At 41.1% G+C, this 22365-nt stretch overlaps 3 protein-coding genes across 4 annotated transcripts; 2 read left to right on the forward strand and 1 right to left on the reverse strand.

Moving 5' to 3' along the window:
- The first annotated feature begins 666 nt into the window (after positions 1 to 666).
- On the forward strand, positions 667 to 15525 carry adam17a (ADAM metallopeptidase domain 17a). Its single transcript, XM_070841819.1, has 19 exons — positions 667 to 857; positions 1156 to 1288; positions 2452 to 2585; positions 2873 to 2961; positions 4247 to 4436; positions 5971 to 6101; positions 6258 to 6344; positions 7050 to 7175; positions 7582 to 7726; positions 8030 to 8121; positions 8524 to 8676; positions 9816 to 10015; positions 10122 to 10225; positions 10365 to 10499; positions 10774 to 10904; positions 11047 to 11125; positions 11334 to 11422; positions 11588 to 11647; positions 13768 to 15525. Exons 1-19 carry the CDS (start codon positions 752 to 754, stop codon positions 14185 to 14187), a joined length of 2604 nt encoding a protein of 867 aa, XP_070697920.1. The 5' UTR covers positions 667 to 751; the 3' UTR covers positions 14188 to 15525.
- Positions 15512 to 20633, reverse strand: iah1 (isoamyl acetate hydrolyzing esterase 1 (putative)). 2 transcript variants are annotated; one of them, XM_070841823.1, is made up of 7 exons: positions 20558 to 20633; positions 18897 to 18966; positions 18708 to 18760; positions 17205 to 17356; positions 16790 to 16951; positions 16562 to 16683; positions 15512 to 15968 (listed from the first exon to the last, which is right to left on the reverse strand). In XM_070841823.1, exons 2-7 carry the CDS (start codon positions 18960 to 18962, stop codon positions 15792 to 15794), a joined length of 732 nt encoding a protein of 243 aa, XP_070697924.1. In that variant the 5' UTR covers positions 18963 to 18966; positions 20558 to 20633; the 3' UTR covers positions 15512 to 15791. The 2 variants fall into 2 exon arrangements, with proteins under 2 accessions (XP_070697924.1, XP_070697923.1); XM_070841822.1 differs by lacking the exon at positions 20558 to 20633 and adding an exon at positions 19854 to 19903.
- On the forward strand, positions 19869 to 21866 carry LOC139211573 (uncharacterized). The gene has a single exon (XM_070841821.1). It carries the CDS (start codon positions 19952 to 19954, stop codon positions 20948 to 20950), a length of 999 nt encoding a protein of 332 aa, XP_070697922.1. The 5' UTR covers positions 19869 to 19951; the 3' UTR covers positions 20951 to 21866.
- Positions 21867 to 22365: the final 499 nt, after the last annotated feature.

Genomic DNA, 22365 nt, shown 5'->3' on the forward strand with positions numbered 1-22365 from the left:
GAGTGAGGTTTCATCTATTTCTATCTATTCTAATCTCCATTGTCCAGAATTCTGCTAATTTTGTGGTTTTATATTTCTGTAGAGAAATATAATATTTACTAGATTTAACACTAACTTTCCTCAAACTGAAATGGCTGCAAAAATAAAGTGAAAATTGCTATAAGTAAAAACTTGAAATGGTGATTGAGTCATTGTCTGGATGTTACCACTGAATACATACATGTCATACATTTGCTGCTGTTGGAAAGAAAGTACATAAATGTATTTTATGAATCTAAATCTTTATATAAATTTATACAAATACTTCAACTGGAGTAAAAAGATTCAGAGTGGTAGTAGTGTAGAGTACAGTACTTCTTGGGTATTTCTATTTCATACCTTAACATTTCAGAGGAAACATTTTACAACGCGAATAGTACTTTTTACTTTAACAACTATAGTTTCTAGTTTTTGACATACTAACATGATCAAATTGTAAAATATGACGGGCTGTTACAGATTGATATGCTAAACAGTATATAAGGTATTGATAAAACAGGCTGCACCCCCACCAGTCACTACACGAAAATACATGTTACATATTGGTGGTGTAGTTATCACGCCCCCCGCCCCCCCGCCCCCCCCGTGTGTGTTAGAAGCGGATGTTTTGCACTCAGCGCACTTCCGGGTAGCTTAGCTAGCTAGCTGTCTACACAAACCGACAAACTTGTGACAATGACAGCCCAGGTTTAGCTGACTGAGACGCCTGAAAATGCAGAGTATACTGTTAGTCGTCTTTCTGGCTCCTTGTTGGGTCAACGGTGCTGCTAAATCGAGGGTTACATCAGCGGAGAACCATCAACATAACCCGGAGTTTGGTAAGAAACTTAGCAAGCAAACCCAAGCTAACATTAGCTTTAATGTTAATGCTAATTATTTAGCATCAACGATGATTACTCTAACGTAATGCTATTTATGTTACATGTATATACTGCGATCATCGACACTTATATTTGGATTAAGTATCACAGAATTGAGACCAGGTTAGCTGCGTACTAAAACCGCCTAATCAGGCCTGAAAGCGGGTTGTAAAATCCAGATTGGGCTAACAGTCACTCGGTGTTTAAAATGAAACTTGGTCGTGTGTAACCATTGTCGCCTCTCTATGTCCTCCAGATTCTCTGCACCCCCTCTTGTCGGATTTTGAGGTGCTGCCATTGTCAGACCTCCAGCTGCACTCTGTAAGGAAGAGGGACGTCCACACCCAGTCTCACCTGGAGCGCCTGGTGAGCTTCAGAGCCCTGCGCAGGTACAGCAGACCCCTCATATCTGACACAAGCCTACCTCAATGTCCAGCTGTTTACATTTTTGGAGTCATAGTACAGGACAGGCTCAAGTCTGTGATAAAATAAAGCTCACATGCTGGCGCATACATGGAGTTACTGGTCGCTGTGCTACCTATACTGGCAGAGAGCAGCTCTCTCATCATATTGCAGGATGATTTTAGAGTAACTGTGGCACACTTCGGGGGAGAAAAATGCCCATTTCACAGCCTATGAGTACACACCCTGGATAAGCAGTTAAGACACATGTCCACACATTACAAGATGCGGTCAGTAAGTAGTCTCAAATATCTATTCCAAATCAGGTTTATTATGGTTCAGCTGTGATCTTTCTCTCTACTTATCCTGTCAAAACACAAATCAAATCCTCACTACAGAGTTGGGGAATAAGAGAAAGAAATTAAAGAGCGCAGAAACAAACTTGGATGAAAAAATTACATATCTGTATTTAGTTGTGGTTACTCATAGAAAAGCGTAGGTAGTGGCCACGCAGCAGATTTTACGTTTAGCTGAATAATGAAATTTCGACAACGACAGGATCTAAGACACCAGAAATGTTACGTGTATTTGATTTGAGGGGTTTCTCTCGAGGACAGTTGCTTTGAACAGTGGGGTATCAAACCTGTCACTGCAGGCTACTGCCTCTGAGACAAGAACAGTCAAGCTTTATTGTTAGCAGGAGACCCCTATAAGAGAATTCAGCCCGTTTAGTGGAAGAACTCCTCTCACTGTAAGTAAAAACTGTCAATGAAAACAGAAAGTGGGTTATTTTAGAGTGTAACTTTGGGAGGTACCCTCTTTATTTGTCTAAAATATGTCTGAAATTGGTCAGGGCCATATTAGCCTTAGCTAATTGGTTGCTTCAAAATTACATTTGAAATAACATTAACTCTAAAAAAGAATTGTATTGAGATGGACTTGAAAAAATGTCAACTTTAATTATGATTGATCAGGCTAAGGATGATCTCAGTCAAATTCGATGACATGATTACATGGCTGCTTTCAATACTGTGAGGAGTCACGTGGAACTCTGTATCAAGTCTGTTAAGTGCCACAAACAAGAAAAGGGCGAGAAAATACTTTGAAACATATTTGAGGTAATATAATGTTTCCTCTTTTTCCACTTCAGACATTTCAAGCTTTACTTGACCACCAACACGGACCTTTTCACTGACAACTTCAAAGCTGTGTTTGTTGATAAGCACGGAAGGGAGAAGAAATATGATGTTCAGCTTCAGAACTATTTTACTGGACACGTCGTCGGTGAGTGAATGAACTGTGGGATTAGGGAGGCACTGCTATATGTTTTTGATATTTTTAAGAGTCCTGCTCTGCATGTGCAAACCAGTAAAGCTTAACAGACAAATAATTGTTTTATAAGACTTTGATCTGATATAATGTGTAATCTGTAATTCCACTATTTGCCAAATGAGTGATAAGATAATGTTGGGCTGATGATACTTGATTGCACCTTTACTGAATAGATTACTGGATGTAGTCTGTCTGTGTCAATCATTTAATAAAAGTAACCATTTGTTTTGTTGCTGTAGGAGAGGAGAATTCACGTGTGCAGGCACACATAGAGGGTGATGAGTTTTCAGCTCATATTCTAACCGATGAAGCAGAGTACAACATAGAGGTAACCATCCTTTGTAAGAATCTTAACCCTTAGCCATTTTATCCAAGTAATTTGACTTAAGTCGGACAACAGAGAGACCACACTGTTGAAGACTGATGGCTTATTATCAAAGCATTACCAAAGCCACAAAGAATATCGAGGAAAAAGACAACTGTAAGCCGAATGCTCTAAAATACATGAAATGAGTACACTGCTTTGCTCTAAATCGAGGGAGCCTTTCAGTGTGTGGGTGCCTTTTCCTTGATTTTGCTTCTTTGTATATCACAGAGTTGTCCTCTATTGAATTGAATTGAATTGAATTCAATTTATTTTGTATAGCCCAATATCACAACAGAGTTGTCTCACAGTGCTTTACAAAGTTCACTGAAATAAACAAGAAGTGTAAGCGAACAAACAATCTAATAAAGAGTCCAGCAGTCGATGAGGCCAATGGATCAGTCCGATGGATCAGTCCGAGGCATCACCTGCCCTTTATGACCCTCCTTCTTCGGGAAGGAAAAACTCAAAAAACCCAGTGGGAAAAGAGAAACCTCCGGGAGCACCACAGTGAAGGAGAGATCCAGCTCCCAAGGACGGACAGGCTGTAGCCTTGGACAGACGCACATCCATTGGCTGATGGATCCATGATCCATGATCCATGGCTTATTGCTATCTTGGATGTGATTTTCCAGTTGATGTCATTGGTATAATGAGCTGGGCTCTCTGTGTCTGACAGTATCATCAAAGGTGATCCTAGTGGTTTAAAGTAGTTTCAGATTTACCACTTTTTTGACTTGCAGCCTAGTTCATCTCATGATGAGATATTTTGCATCCAAAAATTGTTAATGTTCCAATATACCAGTATACCAATTATACAGTGCAGTTTTGACAGTGATGCATTTTGCTCAGCTTTGGTTCTGTAATAAAATGGCTGCAGTGAGGGTAACATACTGACTCTCAGTTTAATTTGATGTTTAAGGGCCAGTGTTCCCTCATTGCTCATCCAATATCCGTGCACACCTCCTTCACCTTACAGCTAAAAGTCAGCACTTCAATCTCTGCCACTGTTTCAATGTAAATGTAATTTCAAAGTGCTGTAGCACAGAATCAACACAAAGTGTGTCACTGTCCTAACACTTAAGGACTATACCACTGTCTGCCCTATCTGTCTTTTCCATGTTGTCACTCCTCATTTATATCTCTATATTTTCTTACTGTCTTTTTGTTGCTCTTTTTCCTCCCAACATCTCTTCTCCTCCCTGTGACCTTCTCTGGCTTTTCTGTTTTGTTCTCTAATTGCTGCCAGCCCCTGTGGAGGTTTACGAATTCCCCAACTGATGGCAGGTTGCTGGTTTATCGCTCAGACGACATCAGGAATCTGAGCCGCATTGCCTCTCCAAAAGTGTGTGGTTACATCCACGCAGAAGCCAAGGACCTGCTGCCTCAGACCGCCAGGAGGGATTGGGACGGACAGGAGGCGGTGGACCGGGAAAACGGTGGGCTCTGCTGTTTGTCTCCCTTGCTAGGGTGGGAGAGCCTTGCAAATGTGTGTGTTCATATTTGTGCCTGTGTAGTGGAAACGTGTAGGAGGGGGATGAAGTGTATATATACAGGGTTGGAGTTCACAAATCTGGTCCAGCCTAGGCTCTGTGATCTTGTTTGTAGATGGTAAAGAGTAGATCGAGAGTAGGAGGATAACAAATGTTTAAGGCGGAGAGAAGGAAGGAGGAGGATGTAGTAATGAGACAAAGGAGGTGGGTGTTAGATTCTGTAACAGTCACTTTAATAAAAGCCTTTTTATCTGTAAAACCTAGCTTATGTTATGCACATACACACTGCTGACAAGTGGGTATTATGTAACAACCAAATGCTTTTTGATTCTTTTGTGCTGCTTCGGAAATGTAGAGCGTATAACAGTGATGATAATGTGCCAGAGGAGAAATTTAAAACACCTCTCACCGGTTGCGGGTTGAAAACACTCATTGGGGATATGAGCTGAGGTGAAGGTCCTTATGGAGGAGGCATTAAAATTCATGGAAGCTCTGCTGCCCAATGAGATGACTCTGAATTGTCACTGGTCTCCCACTGATTGTTGTGGAAGCCAGGGCAGTGCACACCCACACTTCTGAACAGTGCATAGCCAAGTGTATGATGTAATGCTTAAATGGAATGTCTTCCTGTTGTCCTTTTCTGTTATCCTTCTACTACTGACTGAAGACTTTTGGATGTATGAATTTCATTTATTTGTAAACTACAAAATGCACAATTTTAAGACCTCGCCATGGTCTCTGGAACATTTTGACATTTTTCATTGTTTTCTAGTCTTTTATAGACCAAGGATTCTCAAACTGTTAACTGTGAAATTCAATTTGGATCATTTCATGTAGCAACCACTGTTATAGACTAAATGACTAATTGCTTATCCGAAATAATGATCCGTTGATGAATTGCTGATGAAAATGCCAGTTGGTTGCAGCTCTGAGCATTATTGTATATATTGCATATTATCTTGCATGAGCATTGCAGAGTCAACACTGAATTGTTTATATAGAAGTGGAAAACCCAAAATTCTCTGCTCTGAGTGGGTAATTGAACCCAACATTGTGGGGTCTATGTGTGAAATCAGCTTTATTTTAGTGTGGTTGCCTTCTCTAGCTGTCAGAATACACAATACACAGCCCTAATTCACACTTATTATTATGCACGTAGCACTCTACTCAAAAGAATCTGCTATGTAATTCTTGCTTGCAGAACTGAGGCAGAGTTTAATCAGTTCACAGGCAAACAAAATAGAAGACCCGCTGCTAAATGTGAAAATGGGGGCAATTAACAATGGGATACTGGAGCGTGGCCTCATTGTTTAACTTGATGTCTTTATGCATCTATCTTTGTGTAAGCTTGCCCTTGACTGTGAGAATACCATCACTTCCTTTCCCCTTCTGTTTGTCTGCTTGTGACCATTTTTCTTTCTGTGCCCCTTCCTATGAATCTGTCTCACTCCTCACTCCTCCTGCTGCTTCGTCCTCGAAGGGCACCACAACAGAGAGAAGAGACAGGCTCATGACCACAAGAAGAATACCTGCCCCTTGTTGCTGGTTGCAGATTACCGCTTCTTTAAACACATGGGCCGCGGACAAGAGAGCGTCACTCTCAACTACCTGGTCTGTCTCTATGATGCTGTGTACAAAACTTAATACAGAAGTGCAGGAATAATTTAACACAAAAAGGAAGCCAAAATATATTTTTTGTTGTATTGTTTGTAAATTTCTGTACTTTGATAATTCTTGTAATACGATTTATTTCTTTTCTGCCTCCAGATTGAGCTGATTGATCGAGTTGATGACATTTACAGGAACACAACCTGGGATGATGAATTCAAAGGCTATGGGGTCCAGATCCATCAGGTGTGTTGTACTTTGTTGTAATTTGGTTCAAATCTGACTTCTAGTTGTGGCCTTTGAGTGTCAGACTTTAGATGGAGTCACTCCCGGAAGTGAAGCTGAGAAAAACACTGTCCCTCGGTGGGTTTGAGAACAGCAGCTTTTAGCAGGAACTGAAAGCTTTTGTTCAAGCCTCGTCGGGTAATTTAATTTGTTCCACAGGCTTTGGGAATGAATGGAGACACTGTTTGTTATCCTGTGAGTCCCGGGTTTTCTCACTGAAAAGATATGCATTCATTTAGCTGCTCTGTTGTTTTCCAATTTTCACCACCATACATGTCACGAAGAACTTGCAATATGCAGCTTTTAACCCCAATATCCTTATTAGAATAATGGTATGGCTTGAAATGCAAACTCTAAATGATGCTGCCTAGCTGACAGGCACGTGGTCCTTTCTACCTATGCTTTGAAAAAGCTATTTTTACAGGGACCACTTCTGACAACCTATGTTGCAGTTAATGTAAAATCATTTATAATTCATTGATTTGGGGGACAAAGTTACTCTAGTGTGCATCATGTTTCTTAAAATCTAGACTATGAAATGTTTCACACAGCATTAATTATGAGCCAGTATGGTAAGAATTGTTTAAATACTCTATATAAAATTGTTTTATTCTGTAATTACACATGATGAATCGTTCACAAATGTTTTCCTTGATTAATTCTCAGATCATAATCAACAAGGAACCTACAAAACCTCCCCCTGGCCATGCTGGCACCGGCTGGATCCACTATAACATGGAGAACAGCCCCGTCAGAGGAAAGGAGGTCTGGGACGTGAAGAGACTTCTGGAGGTAGGAACAACAGACTGAGAGGAAGATGTTTAGACAGACATACAGTGTGTGAATTTTGTGTTTCTAAACAAACTTTTTACTGTTAAAGTGCTGGACCCATTGAAGTTAATTATAAATATATCGGGACAGGCGTAAATAGTATGTTGGCCGATGAGAAGAAATACCATTGTAAGAATATCAAAAGGTATGTTAAGATATTTAATTTGGCAAATGAATGCTTGCTACAAGTCTTCAAATTCTTAAGTATCCAAAATGAATGGATCATTATCAAAAATATTTGTTTATGTTATGTGTTTATATTTTAAAAAATGAGGGTCATTTGCGAGTCCTTGTGAAACGGGGTGTGAAATTAATTGTGACATGTACATGTATGTTGGTAGATAAAAGTTCTCCTTATGTCCCACAGCAATTCAGCTCAGACATAGCAGACAACGCCTCCACTGTGTGTCTGGCCCACCTGTTCACCTACCAGGATTTTGATGAGGGCACATTGGGGCTGGCCTACGTGGCCCCTTCAAAACCCCAGGCTCTGGGTGGCCTCTGCCCAAAACGTAAGAACACATCCCTGTATGGCAAAATAGGTTTGTTTCAATAAGCTAAGCCATAAATGGTGTTGACATGCATCTACATAAATGCAGCACCTACATTACCAGTAAATGGTTAATATAGGCTGACTTTAATGTATCCGTTAAATTTCAAAACGTTACACTTGCACTCGTGTGTCAGTGTGTGTTTTTTAATGGCCATCTATGTTACAGTATGTAAAGTGAAAGTAGTGTGTAAGGCCTCCAGTAAAGGCCTCCAGCTTTTGTAAAGCTAAAGAACCATCTTTCTTTGATTGTGTTGTTTTGTAGCATACTACCCATCTCACTCTGTAAAGAAGCCCAGTTACCTCAACACAGGCCTGACCAGCACCAAGAACTATGGCAAAACCATCCTAACAAAGGTCTGTTTCTATATTCGTCTTTGACAAAAACTAGTTTCTAGGTGCGTTTTAGCCAGGATGTTATGCAACATGTCACTCTGTCAACTTTAGCTTCTAAGTAGAGCAGACACACCATTTTGTGTGGGTGTCATGAGTAATGATGCACAGTATACAGTTTCAAATTATTCATGTGAGCTCGGAGGAAGCTTTGGGATTGCATCTGTAGCCTCTATGATAAAATGTTTTTGTCAATCAGCATTGTGAGTAATAGTTAAACACCAACATGTTTCTACCGATTAAAGACACAATGTCAGTCCTACATTTGTTCCTCGATTAAAATTTAGTATTTGCGTTCTTCTCATAGATGCAGTAGTCAATTATTTGTTTGTAAGACATTAATCGGGAGTGTTTATGGCCCATCAGGAGGCAGACTTGGTGACCACTCACGAGCTGGGCCATAACTTTGGAGCAGAGCATGATCCTGACAACATCCCTTACTGTGCTCCCAGCGACGACCACGGGGGGAAGTTCGTCATGTACCCTATTGCTGTGAGCGGAGACCATATCAACAACAAGGTACCTTCCCACATAGTGACTAAGAAATAACTGAAGCATTGCCATCCTGTCTGTCTGTCTGTCTGTCTGTCTGTCTGTCTGTGTGTGTGTGTGTGTGTGTGTGTGTGTGTGTGTGTGTGTGTGTGTGTGTGTGTCTGTGTCTGTGTCTGTGTCTGTGTGTGTGTGTGTGTGTGTGTGTGTGTGTGTGTGTGTGTGTGTGTGTGTGTGTGTGTGTGTGTGTGTGTGTGTGTGTGTGTGTTTCTAAATGGTACTTAAGCTACATAGTGTCGGATGAACATGAGTCAGTTGTCCCTGTGAAATGACAGACAGTAAATATACTGAACGTCATCCACCATTGGCCTTAAAGGATAACTCCGTTATTTTTAATCCTGAGCCCCTTTCTTACATATTTTTGGTTCAAAATGACTGGTATGCTAGTATAATGGCTGCAATGTAATCCTTTGGAGCAGTTGAGCTAGATCAGAGTATGCCCACCATGCTTATATTGTTATTTCAAGTGTCTGACAACATTACAGAAAGTATATACACAGAGATAGCCCTATAAGGTCCTTTTTTATTTAACCAGAAATAGCCGTTATTTCACTCAGCCACCAGACTCCATTGACAAAAACATCAGTCATTTTACACATTACATTTTAGAGAAACTGGTGTTCTACAAGGTAAAATTACTGTTATGGTTGAGGTGATCTACTGGACCAGTTTTTTGACATTTCAAACCCAAAATATGTAAAAAATGGTGCCCAGGTTTAAATATCCTGGAGTTATACTCTAACAGCTGATATGCATATGACTGGTGCTGCAGTTCAGTGTGAAAAGTGCTGCTGTTTATCTGTTGTTAGTTGTTCTGCGCTTGAAGCTAGAGCCTGTATAAATAAATCTGTGAGGATAAAAAGTAAATCACATCAGTATCCATCAATAAAAATGCACACCAAGTCCATGAAACTGTCTGTAAATTGTTTTGTTTAAAAAGATACGTCTTAGGTAGAAACATTGCCTTTCTATACATGTTAAATATGCAACTGCTTGAGTATTCTAGTGTTTTAGCTTCACAGCAGTCCTTCCTCACACACTATCACTTGTCACAGTTGAGCTTAAAGCATCCACTAACCCCCCCGTCTACTTCTCCCTCACCCCTAAAGCGTTTCTCCAACTGCAGCAAGATCTCCGTAGGAAAGACGTTGCGTTTCAAGGCTCCCGTGTGCTTCAAGGAGAGGAACAGTAAGGTATGTGGGAACTCCAGAGTGGAGGAAGGGGAGGAGTGCGACCCCGGGCTGCTCCACATCAACGACGACCCCTGCTGCTCATCTGACTGCAAATTCAAACAAGGAGCTCAATGCAGGTATGGAATCCAAAAGACATAAATTGTTAAACACACACTCAAACATCGGCAGTCAGAAAATGCTTGTGGTACTAGTTTAAATTACACGTCTCTGTTCTCTCCACAGTGACAGAAACAGCCCTTGCTGTAGGAACTGCAAGTTTGAGCAGGCAGGAAAAAGGTGCCAGGAACCCATTAGTGCTACCTGCAAAGGCATATCTTCCTGCACAGGTGAGCGCCTCCTGCTGGTCTAACACACGAGCTGCAGCCACCACTGGGAGGCTGTTCTGCTGGGAACCTTTATTTTTAAATGATGAATTCATTAGAAATACCTTGGAAAAAATCTCTCTACCTTTCATTCAAATTCAAGGCAACAGCAGTCAGTGTCCACCTCCTGAAAACGCTGAGGACAACATGGTGTGTGTCGACAACGGACGGTGTCGCAATGGAGAGTGCCACCCTTTCTGTGAAGCAATGCAGAACCTTCAGTCCTGTGCCTGTAACGGTAAACAGCAAATTAATTTATCTCAAGATCAGGGAAAAAATATGCAAAAGCCCCAAACTGATAAAAGCTTTTAGTGGATTGTTTGACTATATTTGTGGATCACACCATTCTGAATCAAGATCACATTTGGAGTGATCATTGCGGTCCTGAAAAAGGAAAAATAAACCAAAGTTAAAGAAGGGTATAGTTGTTACAATTAAGCAAACATATTGTAGTGTGTATATAAAACAGTTGAATGCTGCCATTTAGGTTAATCTCTATCTTCTGTTTGCAGAGACGGAGGACTCCTGTAAAGTGTGCTGCAGGAGGAAAGATGGCACCTGCTCTCCCTTCATCCAGGCCAATGGCAGTTTCCTTTTCCTTCGCAAAGGAAAACCCTGCACTGTGGGCTTCTGTGACGAGGGCGTGAGTCAAATTTCATCATATCCATTCACTCTACCGATTCTGATTCCAGCTGATCTGACCACTTTTCCATCATGTTTACAAAATTTAATATAACAATGAATTTGGCTGTTTTGAGAATGTCAACTTCGTCTTGTTAAAACAGGGAAAATGCATGAAGCAGGTGCAGGACGTGATCGAGAGGTTGTGGGATTTTATCGACAAGCTGGACATTAACACATTTGGTAAGCTGGATTTCGTGTGGCCTGTTGTAACCAATCAACCATATGAGAATGTGTGAAAACGTTCCCAAAGCAGACGTATGACATTGGTTTGATTTTTGATAACTACAGTAGCTCAAACCGGGTACCTCAAGATCGGGTTGTCACCCTCCTTAACTTTGTCTCTCTGTTTTATTGTCTCTACATCCATCCTCAATAACCTCTCCATCAGGGAAGTTCCTGGCTGACAACATAGTGGGTTCTGTTGTGGTGTTTTCCCTCATCTTCTGGATTCCTCTCAGTATCCTTGTTCACTGTGTGGTAAGAAACTGCTGGACTTCAATTGGCATGAGTTTCCAGTGTCCTTAGTGTGCCATGAACTGCTCCTTTTTGGAGTTTGTAGCTCCATCGTTTAGGGTAGATACAGTAATTCTTTTACTTTGTCACACATCGACTGTCCTGTACTTTTTCTGTCTCTTTCTGCAGGACAAACGGCTTGACCAGCAGTATGAGGAGAACACTAAGTCCTTCTACTACCCTCCAAGTGTAAGTCCTCCATCTCTCAAATGCTCATGTGTGATCTTGTGCACTAGCCTTGCTGCCACACTAACCAAACTAATAGAACAGGACTGTTTCACACACGCTGACATCTTTAATAAGAAAGGGAGAGGGGAGCATGGCTGATTGTTTAGAATGAGATGGGGTTTTTTTTTATGTATGATCTGTCACCAGTAATCTAGGTGTTGCAGCACGTCAGTTTAGCAAAAATACTGCACAGAGGAAATTAAATGAGAATAGATTACCTACAATAAAATAAATAAAAAGACTTCTTCATTTTTAGCACCAAACATATGTTTGACAGTGGTTAAAAAAGCCTGAAAAATTAGGCTTTAGAAATTTAATGAAAGAATCTTAAACATTGCAATACTGGCTTTTGTTTAAAGGTTTAAAGATTTTTCAAATTTAATAGATGATTAAAGTTGCTGAAAACACATTTTCCAAAAAGGCTTTTTACCTTGAGAAGAGGATGTGTACACGAGCATAAAATGATGTGCCAAAGTTACAACATGAGACATCTTTGTATTTGTCTTCTTGCCTGTGCTCTTTTCACTGGCTTGAAGTGGCAGAGCTCCGTTGGAAAAAGGCGATGTTACGTACTTCTGTGCTCAAGTGATGACATAGCAACATTTGGAATAAAATCTGATAACAAATCAAACCTCATGCACGCAATCCTTAATTTAAGCAGATTAAGCGAGCTTTTGAGTGTTAAACTCTTAGTATCTGTCAAAAATTTAAAGTTGACTTTCTGACTTATTTAGTCATAAATGTTAGATGTTATTAAGAGAGAAATAAGATTTGAAACAAAGTTCTCAGCGGCTTAAAGAAATGCATCAAAAGAGAGTCATGCCTTACTTTGCAATTTACACCTAAAAAAGTATATTTGTAACATCATTCCCAAGACAGCCCTTAGAAATCTGTTGCTAAATTATCTTAGTCTTGAAAATAATAGCGGAGAGAGCAGGACACAAATGGATTTAGATTTGAAAAGGTTCTAATTTGAGGCAGTGTGAACTAGTGGTCAGGTTATTCGTCAGTACCCCGCTGGGTTGAAGCTCTGAATGACCTGTCCATCACTCTTTGCCTCGGCCCTTCCCAACTGCAGCAGATGGTGGAAGTTTGTAGTAGAGCTCCCGCCATAGGTGAGTGTGTGTGCCGTGGTTTGGTGTTGCGATGCGTTGCCATTGAGTCCATGATGATGCATGGTCGGTGGCCCACGTTTGGGATACTCCTGCAGTCACTCACTCTTGATGTAATCACTGATCTGGTTGCACATTTCTCAAACTGAAACTGATTCAGCATGACTGAACAGCTGTGTGTGTGTGTGTTCCTCTGCACGGATATCGTCCATGCAGTCTCCTCTGATCAGAAATTACCTCAAGAAAGCAAGATTGCGTTTTAGGAGTATTCAAACAGAGAGAGGACTGAACAGGTTGCACCTTGTTGTCTGTTGTGAAATCTGATGCAGTGTGTGTCAACATTTTAAGTTTGCATCTGCCGCTGTTCAAAGCCACATTAAGAAAGGGGTAATGTCCTTCAGGTGGTTGTTGTTTTTCTTTTCCCTTTTTCTTTCTTTAATGGCTGTCCGCACCGTGTTAAGTCCTTTTTTTTAGGTTTGATTGGAGACTGAGGGTGCATTCCTCTATAGACCTTTCTCATGGCAGACATTTTGACTTGTAATAGCAACTAATAACATTAATGATGGCTGAATTCCATTCACGTGTGACCCTAAGTCTTGCAAGTCACAATATCAGGACCCTTATGCTCCTAGATGGACTGCAGCCATTATGAATATTAGTTACACATCTGTCTGACGACACAAAATGTTCACTATGAGAAATGTTTGTTTTACTCATTCCCACTTTTAAGGGGGTTATTGGTGAGGTTAATGGGATGGAGATAACTGATACAGTTCTTACTAAATTTCTCTTGAAGTATAATAGAAACAGCTTTAGGATTTTGCTAAACTATTTCATGATGTTAAACTACGAGGATCAGATGAAATATCTGATTTGAGCAGAATGGAGTAAAAAGGGAATGGATCCCACCTCAGTCAGAGACGGTCAGATTTAGTTGTGTCCGTCTTACATGTCATTCTCGCTCTTCAGAGTCAAGAAATGCTGAGCAACCTCGAGTCAACATCCATGCGCATCGTCAAGTCTCCTCAGCCTCCCTTCTCCTTCGCCGGCCGGACCGCGCCCTCTTCCCTGCCCCCCCAGCCACAGCAGGTGAGCCAGGTCGGGGCCCTAACCGCGGGCAGCAGCAGTACCCAGGCCCCCGGTCCGAGCTACGCCCCCACCCCGGACAGCGCAGGGGGAATGCGGATGGCCACCATCCAGGAGGACACCAACAGCAACGACTCTCACCTGGGAGAGGAGGGCCTGTCGGACGATTTCACAACCGCAGGAGCCTGCTCGTCGGCTACGAAATCCTCCTACGAGGATCTGACAGATCCGAACCAGCGAGCCAAGGAGCGGCGGCGCCTCAAGAGGCAGGACTGCATTGACACTAAAGAAACCGAGTGCTGAGAGCGAACAACCAGCACTGATATGTGTTTTGGGGAACATGCAAATTCATACCACAGCATATGCATTATTTAAGGCATACATGCTTCACAGGTCAGATTTTGTGTTGAACAGAGCTGTGGACAACATTATGGGCAACACAAGATTTGTTTTTGTTTTTTTTAGACAGCTGAAACTTGGATAGAACCACCATACAGATGACACACAAGTGGTCTCAAATCCCTGTGAAGGTAAATAAAGTAGAGACTGATTTCTTGCTTTTGTATGCTTTCTTTCAGTTAGGGAGGGGATCCCTGGTCAGATGCAGCCTGGGAGATCTGAGCAGGTCTGTGGAAATTAATTCACCGCGGGCCAGTTGCCCAAACACGTCAGTTATAACTTTTTGTCATAACCCAGTGATTAAGTAGTTTTTGAATACTGGTATGCATTTAGTTTTTCAAGAACAAAAAGATTAAAGCGATCACGAGCGAGTGACCCCGAGGTTTTATCTGCTTTAGCCAGTGTGTCCTAAGAGAGAGGTGGGGGGGGGGTGAGCTATGAGCCTCAGCCTTCCTTTTTCACCCCTATATGTTTGTCCACTAACTGGTAAATGATGTAACATTATTGATGTTGTAGCTGTGGATTTCCTGTAAAAGGAGACATTTGAGTGTGATATATTAAGCAGCAAAAACCTGACTTAATGACTTGAATGTCTGTCATAACTGCACTTGAAGTATTTTTCACATCAATGGAGCACTGAAATAAGTTGTGTACATGTTCTTACTGTGCTGTGTTTAATGGTTTCTTTTTAAAAGTGCAGGCCTCTAATATAAAACGTTACCCCTTTAACCTTTTAGATGCAAAATTTCTAATACTGTGCAAGAATCCAGTGGATTTCTCTTCAGTATTGCACATTTATTGTTTTGTTATTTCAGATGTATACTTTTTGCTGGTCAGTCCCATTATGAAACAACATGGTGCCTTTTCAGATTTTGTGCCTAACTGCTCCAAGCCCGCTTATTTCTGCACAAAGACATGAGAATTCTCAGTAAGTGAATATGAATCGGGACAATCCTGAATTTGATTTTAAAAGAACCTGCCCATGGTGCTCAAATGTAATTTTTCTGCCTTCAATGCCTCGCATTTCTGCCCGTATCAATGTGTCATGCACCTCTTTCTCTAATTTAAAGCTCTCACCACTGTTGCCTGCAGTGTCATGCTAAAAATTGTGAAATATGTATTTAACTGTAGGTTAAGAAAAAAAGTGAGATGTGAACTGTTACACAACAAGCAGATGTCCTGTGATATATTCTGACAATTATATTCCTAATGTTTCCACGCATATAAATGTCTTCCACTGGGTTTCCTTTTTAATTTCTTGCTTGCATTGCCTACACATAATTCAAAATAAAACTTTAATTGTGCATTTTAAACATTAATACATGGTCTCGCATTTGACAATTACAAATCACAGCTGCTTCATTTTGTCACAGCAGGAATGCAGTCCAGTGTCAGGCTCTGTTTACCCAGTAATTTCAAACAAGTGCAATACAGGAATGCTGGTCAGGGTTTTGCTCTCCGCTGATATCAAGTCCTGCAGGATCTTTAAAAGAAGAGGCTTTTCTCCGTCACTGGTCACAGAGGAGGCTGCTCTCTGGGCTCTTGACGTCAACATCTCCCCAATAGGGCAGGATGAAGGGCAGGTCGGCCAAACGGCTCTCCAGCAGGCCCCACAGGTGCTGAGCCACAAACTGGTTTCCCTTCTGTGAGAGATGGAGCCCATCAGACAGGTAGACTGTGTAGTCCTGCGAAGCACAGGACAAAACAGGATGATGGGAAGGCTTTTGTTAAATGAAATTCATTTGGAGAAAGAAAACAGGGTGCGAATCTAAATACTGAGCCTGGTCCCATTAAGGATGGTTTACAGCCATACATTTGAAAAGATAAAATACCTGAAACATTTAAGGACAACATACTGACAGTATACATACACACTATATTTATCTAGAATCATAAATGTCCAGCAACAACAAAAAGACTGATAAAACAAGCTGACTGTTCTAGTAATGCTTCATTTTATGGGTCCATGATTGCCTAGTAATTTCTGAAAAAGAACTCAGTAATTTGATACTAATACTATAAAAAAAAACTATTAAAACTAAGTACTGAAAGAAAAACAATAGAAAAGCTCAGTTTAAATTCAAATATTCATGTATTGTATGTCTGCGTGTAGTCTATTCATCTTATATTAAACACAAAAAAAGACAGTTTCCAGAAAAACACTTGGATATTATTTGAAAATTATAGCCCAACAAAAAAAAAAAGTTTTATTCCTTGTGATTTTGGGGGATTTCATATCACCGTGGCCTCTAACAAAACACTTACAGGTACTACCCACCTGTTCATCTTTCTGCATGAGTGTCCAGAGGTCCAGGACGTCTGCACCACACTGACCAGCAGCACAGACGCATGCCTGGGCATACTGCCCCGCTACAGAGTTGAGGCGATTGAGAGGACATCCTAGAAAAAACATGAAGGAGCACATGTGCTCTTTGTAGGTCTGGAGCGTAGAAAAAATTGTCACGACGTAAGAACCAGAGAAAGAAAAACTGTGACTGAGTCTCACCTTTCAAAATGCACTCCTTCTCCCAAGCTGGCTCATGGACAGGTGGAGGGGTGATGAAGATCACTCTGTCTGCTGTCACTCCAGCTGAAGCCAGGATCCTGGTGATCTCCTTCAGGTTCTCTGAATACTCCTGCAGGGGGACGTGCTGTTGGGGGTTTTTATCTACATGACAGGGAACAGACGAAAGAAACCAAAAATCACACAGTGCCATTGGGAAAGAGCAATTAATCATTAGTTACTCCTAATGAAAAAACACATCTCCATGTGCAAAATCAGTGGAGTGCCCCTTTCAGCAAGAAAATGAGCATAGATATCTATACTTATGAAATCAGACACAGAGATTTTTCAGTAATATATGCATCTCTTTTAAGTTTCTTAAATTTTCAGTAAAGGTTCTGTTTTTGTGATGTTGTACCTTCCAGTGAACAGTCGTTGGCTCCAAAGAAGACTGTGACAGCAGCTATGCTGTTGTCTGCTGAGTTCTGGCTGTTGATGAGGCGAGGAAGAACTACCTTAGCCCATCTGGAGTTGTAGCCAGACAGTCCTCTGTTTACTACATCACACTTTCTGAAGAGAAAATATGTGACACTCAGACGTTGATGACGGACACATTAGTTTGGGTGATTGGGCGACAGACTGAACACACTGATTAAGAAGGCCGGCTCTGTGACTGGCTGCAAACCAGACACTTTTGAAGTGGTGGTGGAAAGGAGGACCATGAACAAACTTTTGTCCATTCTGGACAATCCTGACCACCCACTTCACCCACTACTGGATAGACAGCGGAGCAGCTTCTCAAACAGGCTGGTTCAGCTCCACTGTCACAAGGACAGATACAGAAAATCTTTTCTGCCAACTGCCAAACCCCTTTTTAACAAGTCAACTCTGGCCGGCAGAGAGCTTTCAGCACCCTCTGCTATTTAACAAATATGTATTTCTTTAACGTGCACTATAGTTTTTATTTAATTTAATTTAACTCGCACTTTGGTTTTAATCTTTTTATCAATTTCTCTACTTATTTATTATCTGCTTATTTATTGTTGTATTCATGGTGGTGGTCACTTTTACTCGCTTTTGCTCTTTAGCGCCAGAATTTCCCCTCGGGGATCAATAAAGTATTTCTATCTATCTCTCTATTACATAGTTTGCATGAAAAACATCACAACAGTACACAACATTTGTCTTTGAAACTCTGGGTGACTGTTACCGACATCTCAAGTTAGTTTGAGTTTTAAATTGGCTATTAGATTACTATGATAAGCTGAATATTGGACATTCACTCCAAATGCGATGGAGTCTTCTCACTCAGTTTCCCCCAATGTTGGCAACAGGAAAAATGCTTTTTTTTTTTACCAATAGCTTCCATGTAGTGTGAGAGTGACTTTAAATCAATACCAAAATGTATCATTAAAGTGGACAAACAGGACACACCTCTTACTACTAGAGTGTCTTCAATTTTTTTAGAAATATTTTGAAGGAAAAATCCATGCCAATCCCAAAATTTTTTTTCTTTTAAAATAGCTTCCATGTCTTGTGACCTCAGTCACTGTGTCACAAGACACGGAAGCTGTTTCGTCTGAACGTATTAGTAAAAAAAATTAAATAAATAAAAAGAAGAACTACCAAAATCCAGAATATAAAGAGGTGTGATCTAAGTGGATTGTGTGGTTCTGATACTTATTTGGAGTTACTGGGCCACATTATATGGATGTTATTTAAAGAAATAAGTAACACATTAGCAGTTAAAATAACATTTTAATTTACTGATGGTCCCTAAATCAGCCTCCAGCGCGGGGCTCCTGGAGGTGAGCTGACCGGCCTCCTGCTGCCAACACAGGGGGAACTGAGGGACAAGTGCATGTCTGTCCAATATCCACCTTAAAACTAATCTTGCTGTCGTTATATGGGAACTACTTACCGTGCAAGTTTGTTGGCAATGTCTGCGCCCCAACCACTGGCTTGAAATGACAACTGAAAGAATCAACAGCACTGCTTTATTAACTTTAAACTTAAGCTAGCAGCTAATGCTAACTATCTAAACACCGAGTAGGACAATAGACACTTTAATAGTACTTTCTTTCAAATCGATCCTCATGCATGAGCTAACCTGTGTGATGGAGTCTCCAAATAAAATCACTTTAGGCCAAATTACTGCATTGAACTTGGACATCATGAATCTGTGGGTAGGAACCAAAAACTGTGTTTAAAGAGGAACTGGAGGAACTGCTTGCAATGAACACAATGCACTTCCGGTCGGGGGGTTGGGGGGCGTGTTGCCATACTTCACAATAAAAGTAAGCGTGAACCTTTTAGATTAAAATAATGCAATTTGGCCAGATTGTTAGCATGATAAAATATGAACAAAAAACGTGTATTGTGTTCGTGATATTTTGCCCACTGCCGCCAGGACATATTAACTTGCTATTTAATCGTTTTCATCTATGAGATTTGGCAGTCAAAATCTGGCCATGTGTCGCATATCAAAGGGAAAATTTGGATCTATATCAATCAGGGCAGGTTAAAAACAGAAACGCCTTTCTGTGTAATGCGATACTTCATCCCCCCAAATGATAAAGCTGAATCAGTACCTCTATAGAGCATTTCGATCAAAAACTGAGCATCATAATCCTCATGAAAGGAGGATTTACCGCAGGGCTCCTCTTTTAGGCTGCATTAGTTTTACGTAAACTGGCAACCGGGTGTATATTGAATTGGATGCTTGACTGCAGACAAATTATTTAATTAACTTAATTAAATAATTAATTTAATTAACTAATTAATTAATTAATTAAATAATTAATTTAATTAACTGGAAAAAACAATGTCTCAAATTTCCCCCCATTAGTGCCAGATAGCATTGTCATTCCCAGGAAACTACTTTGGAAACTATTTGAAATGTATTTTTTTTAAATAGAGTAGAATAATTGTAAAAGATATTTTCTCAGATTTTGGTAACAGATTCTGCAAACCCATTATATCTTAGGGTTTCAGAATTTAAAAAAGCATAAAGCATAAATCTACGTGTTGATAGTTTTGTGTCATGTGACCATAGACTGTGCGTAACCTTGATGCTCAGTGTTTCCTCTTCCCGCCCGCCGCTGGGGGGCGCTGCAGTGAGACGAGCCTCCCCTCGGCTTCCTTCTTCCTCTGCTCCCCGCAAACATGGCGGAGGTCAGTCGACAACTTGGAAGGGGAGCCTACGAGTTCGCATACAAAATATGTAAACGCCACCGCTTGGTAAATCCACGCAAACAGGGCAGAAGCGCAGTACGGGCCTCCTCTCTGTCGGCCGGGTTTCTGCTGGGTGAGATTCAAAATGGCGCCTTGTGTGGAGCAGAGAATGCAGTGATCGTTGGAGCTTCACAGGACGGTTACACAAGGGCAACACCTCTGTGTGGTGTTGCTAAATATTATGACTGTATTGGGCTTTACGAAGAGTGTTCACTAACTAGCAAGAACCAGGTACAAAATATAGAAATACGTGTTCCTCAGTTCGGAAGTTGTGCTAAGTTTTGGAGGACTTTCTGCAATGTGAGTCGTCAGCAGAGCCTGGAGAGCCGGTGTTTGTTTTCGGGACAGTGTGTGTTCACCAGAGCTTACACCGGCAACGGAGCCCGATCTGAGCCCCTCTATAAAACCAAAACAGGCTACTATGAAATCCTGGAGGTGATTCCTACCGCCACCCAGGCCCAGATAAAAACAGCCTACTACAAGCAGTCCTTCATCTACCACCCGGACCGAAACGCCGGCAGCGATGAGGCCACTGACCGCTTCTCGGAGATCAGCGAGGCGTACACCGTCCTGGGCAACAAGGCTCTGAGGAAGAGGTACGACCGGGGCCTGTTGACTCGGTCGGACCTCGCCACAGTCAGACCCCCCGGCCAGGACATCGCAGGGAGCTCCGCGAAACCTCAGAGCGACAGCCGGCGGTCCGTGATGGGCGCCAACAGGCAAGGAGGCGTGTTTGACTTCGACACGTTTTTTAAGCAACACTACGGCGAGCAGCTGCGGAGAGAGAAGGACATCCGAGAGCGTAAAGAGAGGATGCTGAGGAGGAAGCAGGAGTCGATCGCTGACAGGAAGTCTGAAAAGTTGACGGACATGGCGGTCTTGTTGATGATGGCGTTGGCTGCGGCTATACTGGTTAGCATAAAAATGTGATGTGGAGGATCCCTTGTATTGTGGTTCAGCTGTCACATGTCTGCTGTTATATGCCCTCAGTTTGTCCTCTGACCTCTCCATGCAGGGAGAGACAGGAAGAACATTGCAAAATGAGTGAAATGTCCTGCGCCACAGGTGGCTTCACATTATCCTTTGGGTCAGTGTGACATTTTGCAGTTTAGTAGGACTACAGTGAGAAGCTGTTTAAAGACTAACCTGTAATGTGCACATGCAAGAATGCATCTCAGCATTAGTTTCTAAGACAGTTCTGTGCATTGGTTTTTGCTTGGTGTAGCTCTTGTCATAAAGTGACTCCCAGCAGCAGCAAGGGGTGTCTTTGAAATGCAGATGCAACACCTAAGGTTACCAAATCGGCCCCTCTTTTCAATACTTGACTTTGAGGAATATTTTCATTTTTATTCTACAAGTCTTTTTTACATTCAACAAAAGAAGCTACACTTCTTATGTCAAATGTTGTAAAACCAGAAGAAGCCATCAAAATGAAGTAAATATCTGGTTAAAGACTAAGGAGGAACTTATTCCTCACTGTGCCATGACTACTGTGTGTTCACGTACTGAGGGAACACAGAGATTGTGTGGTTGATTTACAACCTGGCAGTGCTACAGTTCAGCTGCTTTGGCCTTGATAGTCATCTGTCTTGCAGAATCCTCATGAGGGAATTTTTGATAATGTTTTAATGTATTGCTATTTATTTGTAGCAATATAAGGAAGTAAGGGGATGTGTGGATCAGTCGTATCCTGAGAGCCCATTAAACGGACGTCATAGGAACTGTAAGTTTATGCTCAGATATTTAAAGATTGTGCCTTTGATGATATTTATGATAAAATTCAACGATTATATTGTCCTGGTATTTAACGAATAAATGACTTATGAGCAGTGCCTGTCAGGGCACAATAAAACTAATATTGCTTGGGTCTTTTGTCAGCACCAACATGATCCTAATTACCTTATCAATTCATAAAATGTTATGACACTAGCTGATGAAATAGCTGGCCAAAGTTACTAGTATGCTCAATGATTAAACCCACACGCTTATATTTGTAAAAGAAGCATTATGTAATGAACACAAACATTTAGTGCATTTAGAAAGTCAAAGTTCACATTACAGTTAAAAGTAGACAAGTCTGTCATATCAGTGCAGATTAGTAACAAACTCAGGTCAAACAAAACCTACATTGCATCTACATAAATACAGTAAAACTTGTTAAATATAATTAAAATGGCTTGCATAACAAAAAAAACATTAAAATCTACAATAACAAATCCTATCTACATGCGTATTTGTTTCCCTTTCTTACATCTGGTATCTCTGTGATCAAAGTCGTAAACTGTCCTTAGTGTTCAATTACCAAGTAAAACGCTTCAAATTGCCTTCAAAAAGATGCAACTGTT

This window comes from Pempheris klunzingeri, chromosome 13 (genome assembly GCF_042242105.1).
Source record: "Pempheris klunzingeri isolate RE-2024b chromosome 13, fPemKlu1.hap1, whole genome shotgun sequence".
Taxonomy (NCBI): Eukaryota; Metazoa; Chordata; class Actinopteri; order Acropomatiformes; family Pempheridae; genus Pempheris; species Pempheris klunzingeri.

What these genes read in the sequence shown, in the direction of transcription:
- LOC139211573 (XM_070841821.1), top strand. Translation starts at nt 19,952, where the DNA reads ATGGCGGAGGTCAGTCGACAACTTGGAAGGGGAGCCTACGAGTTCGCA.
- adam17a (XM_070841819.1), top strand. Translation starts at nt 752, where the DNA reads ATGCAGAGTATACTGTTAGTCGTCTTTCTGGCTCCTTGTTGGGTCAAC. An exon ending in AGCTTCAGAGCCCTGCGCAG is followed by an intron (nt 1,289 to 2,451) that starts GTACAGCAGACC and finishes TTTCCACTTCAG; the next exon opens with ACATTTCAAGCTTTACTTGA. An exon ending in GCGTCACTCTCAACTACCTG is followed by an intron (nt 6,102 to 6,257) that starts GTCTGTCTCTAT and finishes TTCTGCCTCCAG; the next exon opens with ATTGAGCTGATTGATCGAGT.
- iah1 (XM_070841823.1), bottom strand. Translation starts at nt 18,962, where the DNA reads ATGATGTCCAAGTTCAATGCAGTAATTTGGCCTAAAGTGATTTTATTT. An exon ending in ATTGCCAACAAACTTGCACG is followed by an intron (nt 17,357 to 18,707) that starts GTAAGTAGTTCC and finishes TTTTCTCTTCAG; the next exon opens with AAAGTGTGATGTAGTAAACA. An exon ending in CAACGACTGTTCACTGGAAG is followed by an intron (nt 16,952 to 17,204) that starts GTACAACATCAC and finishes CCTGTCATGTAG; the next exon opens with ATAAAAACCCCCAACAGCAC.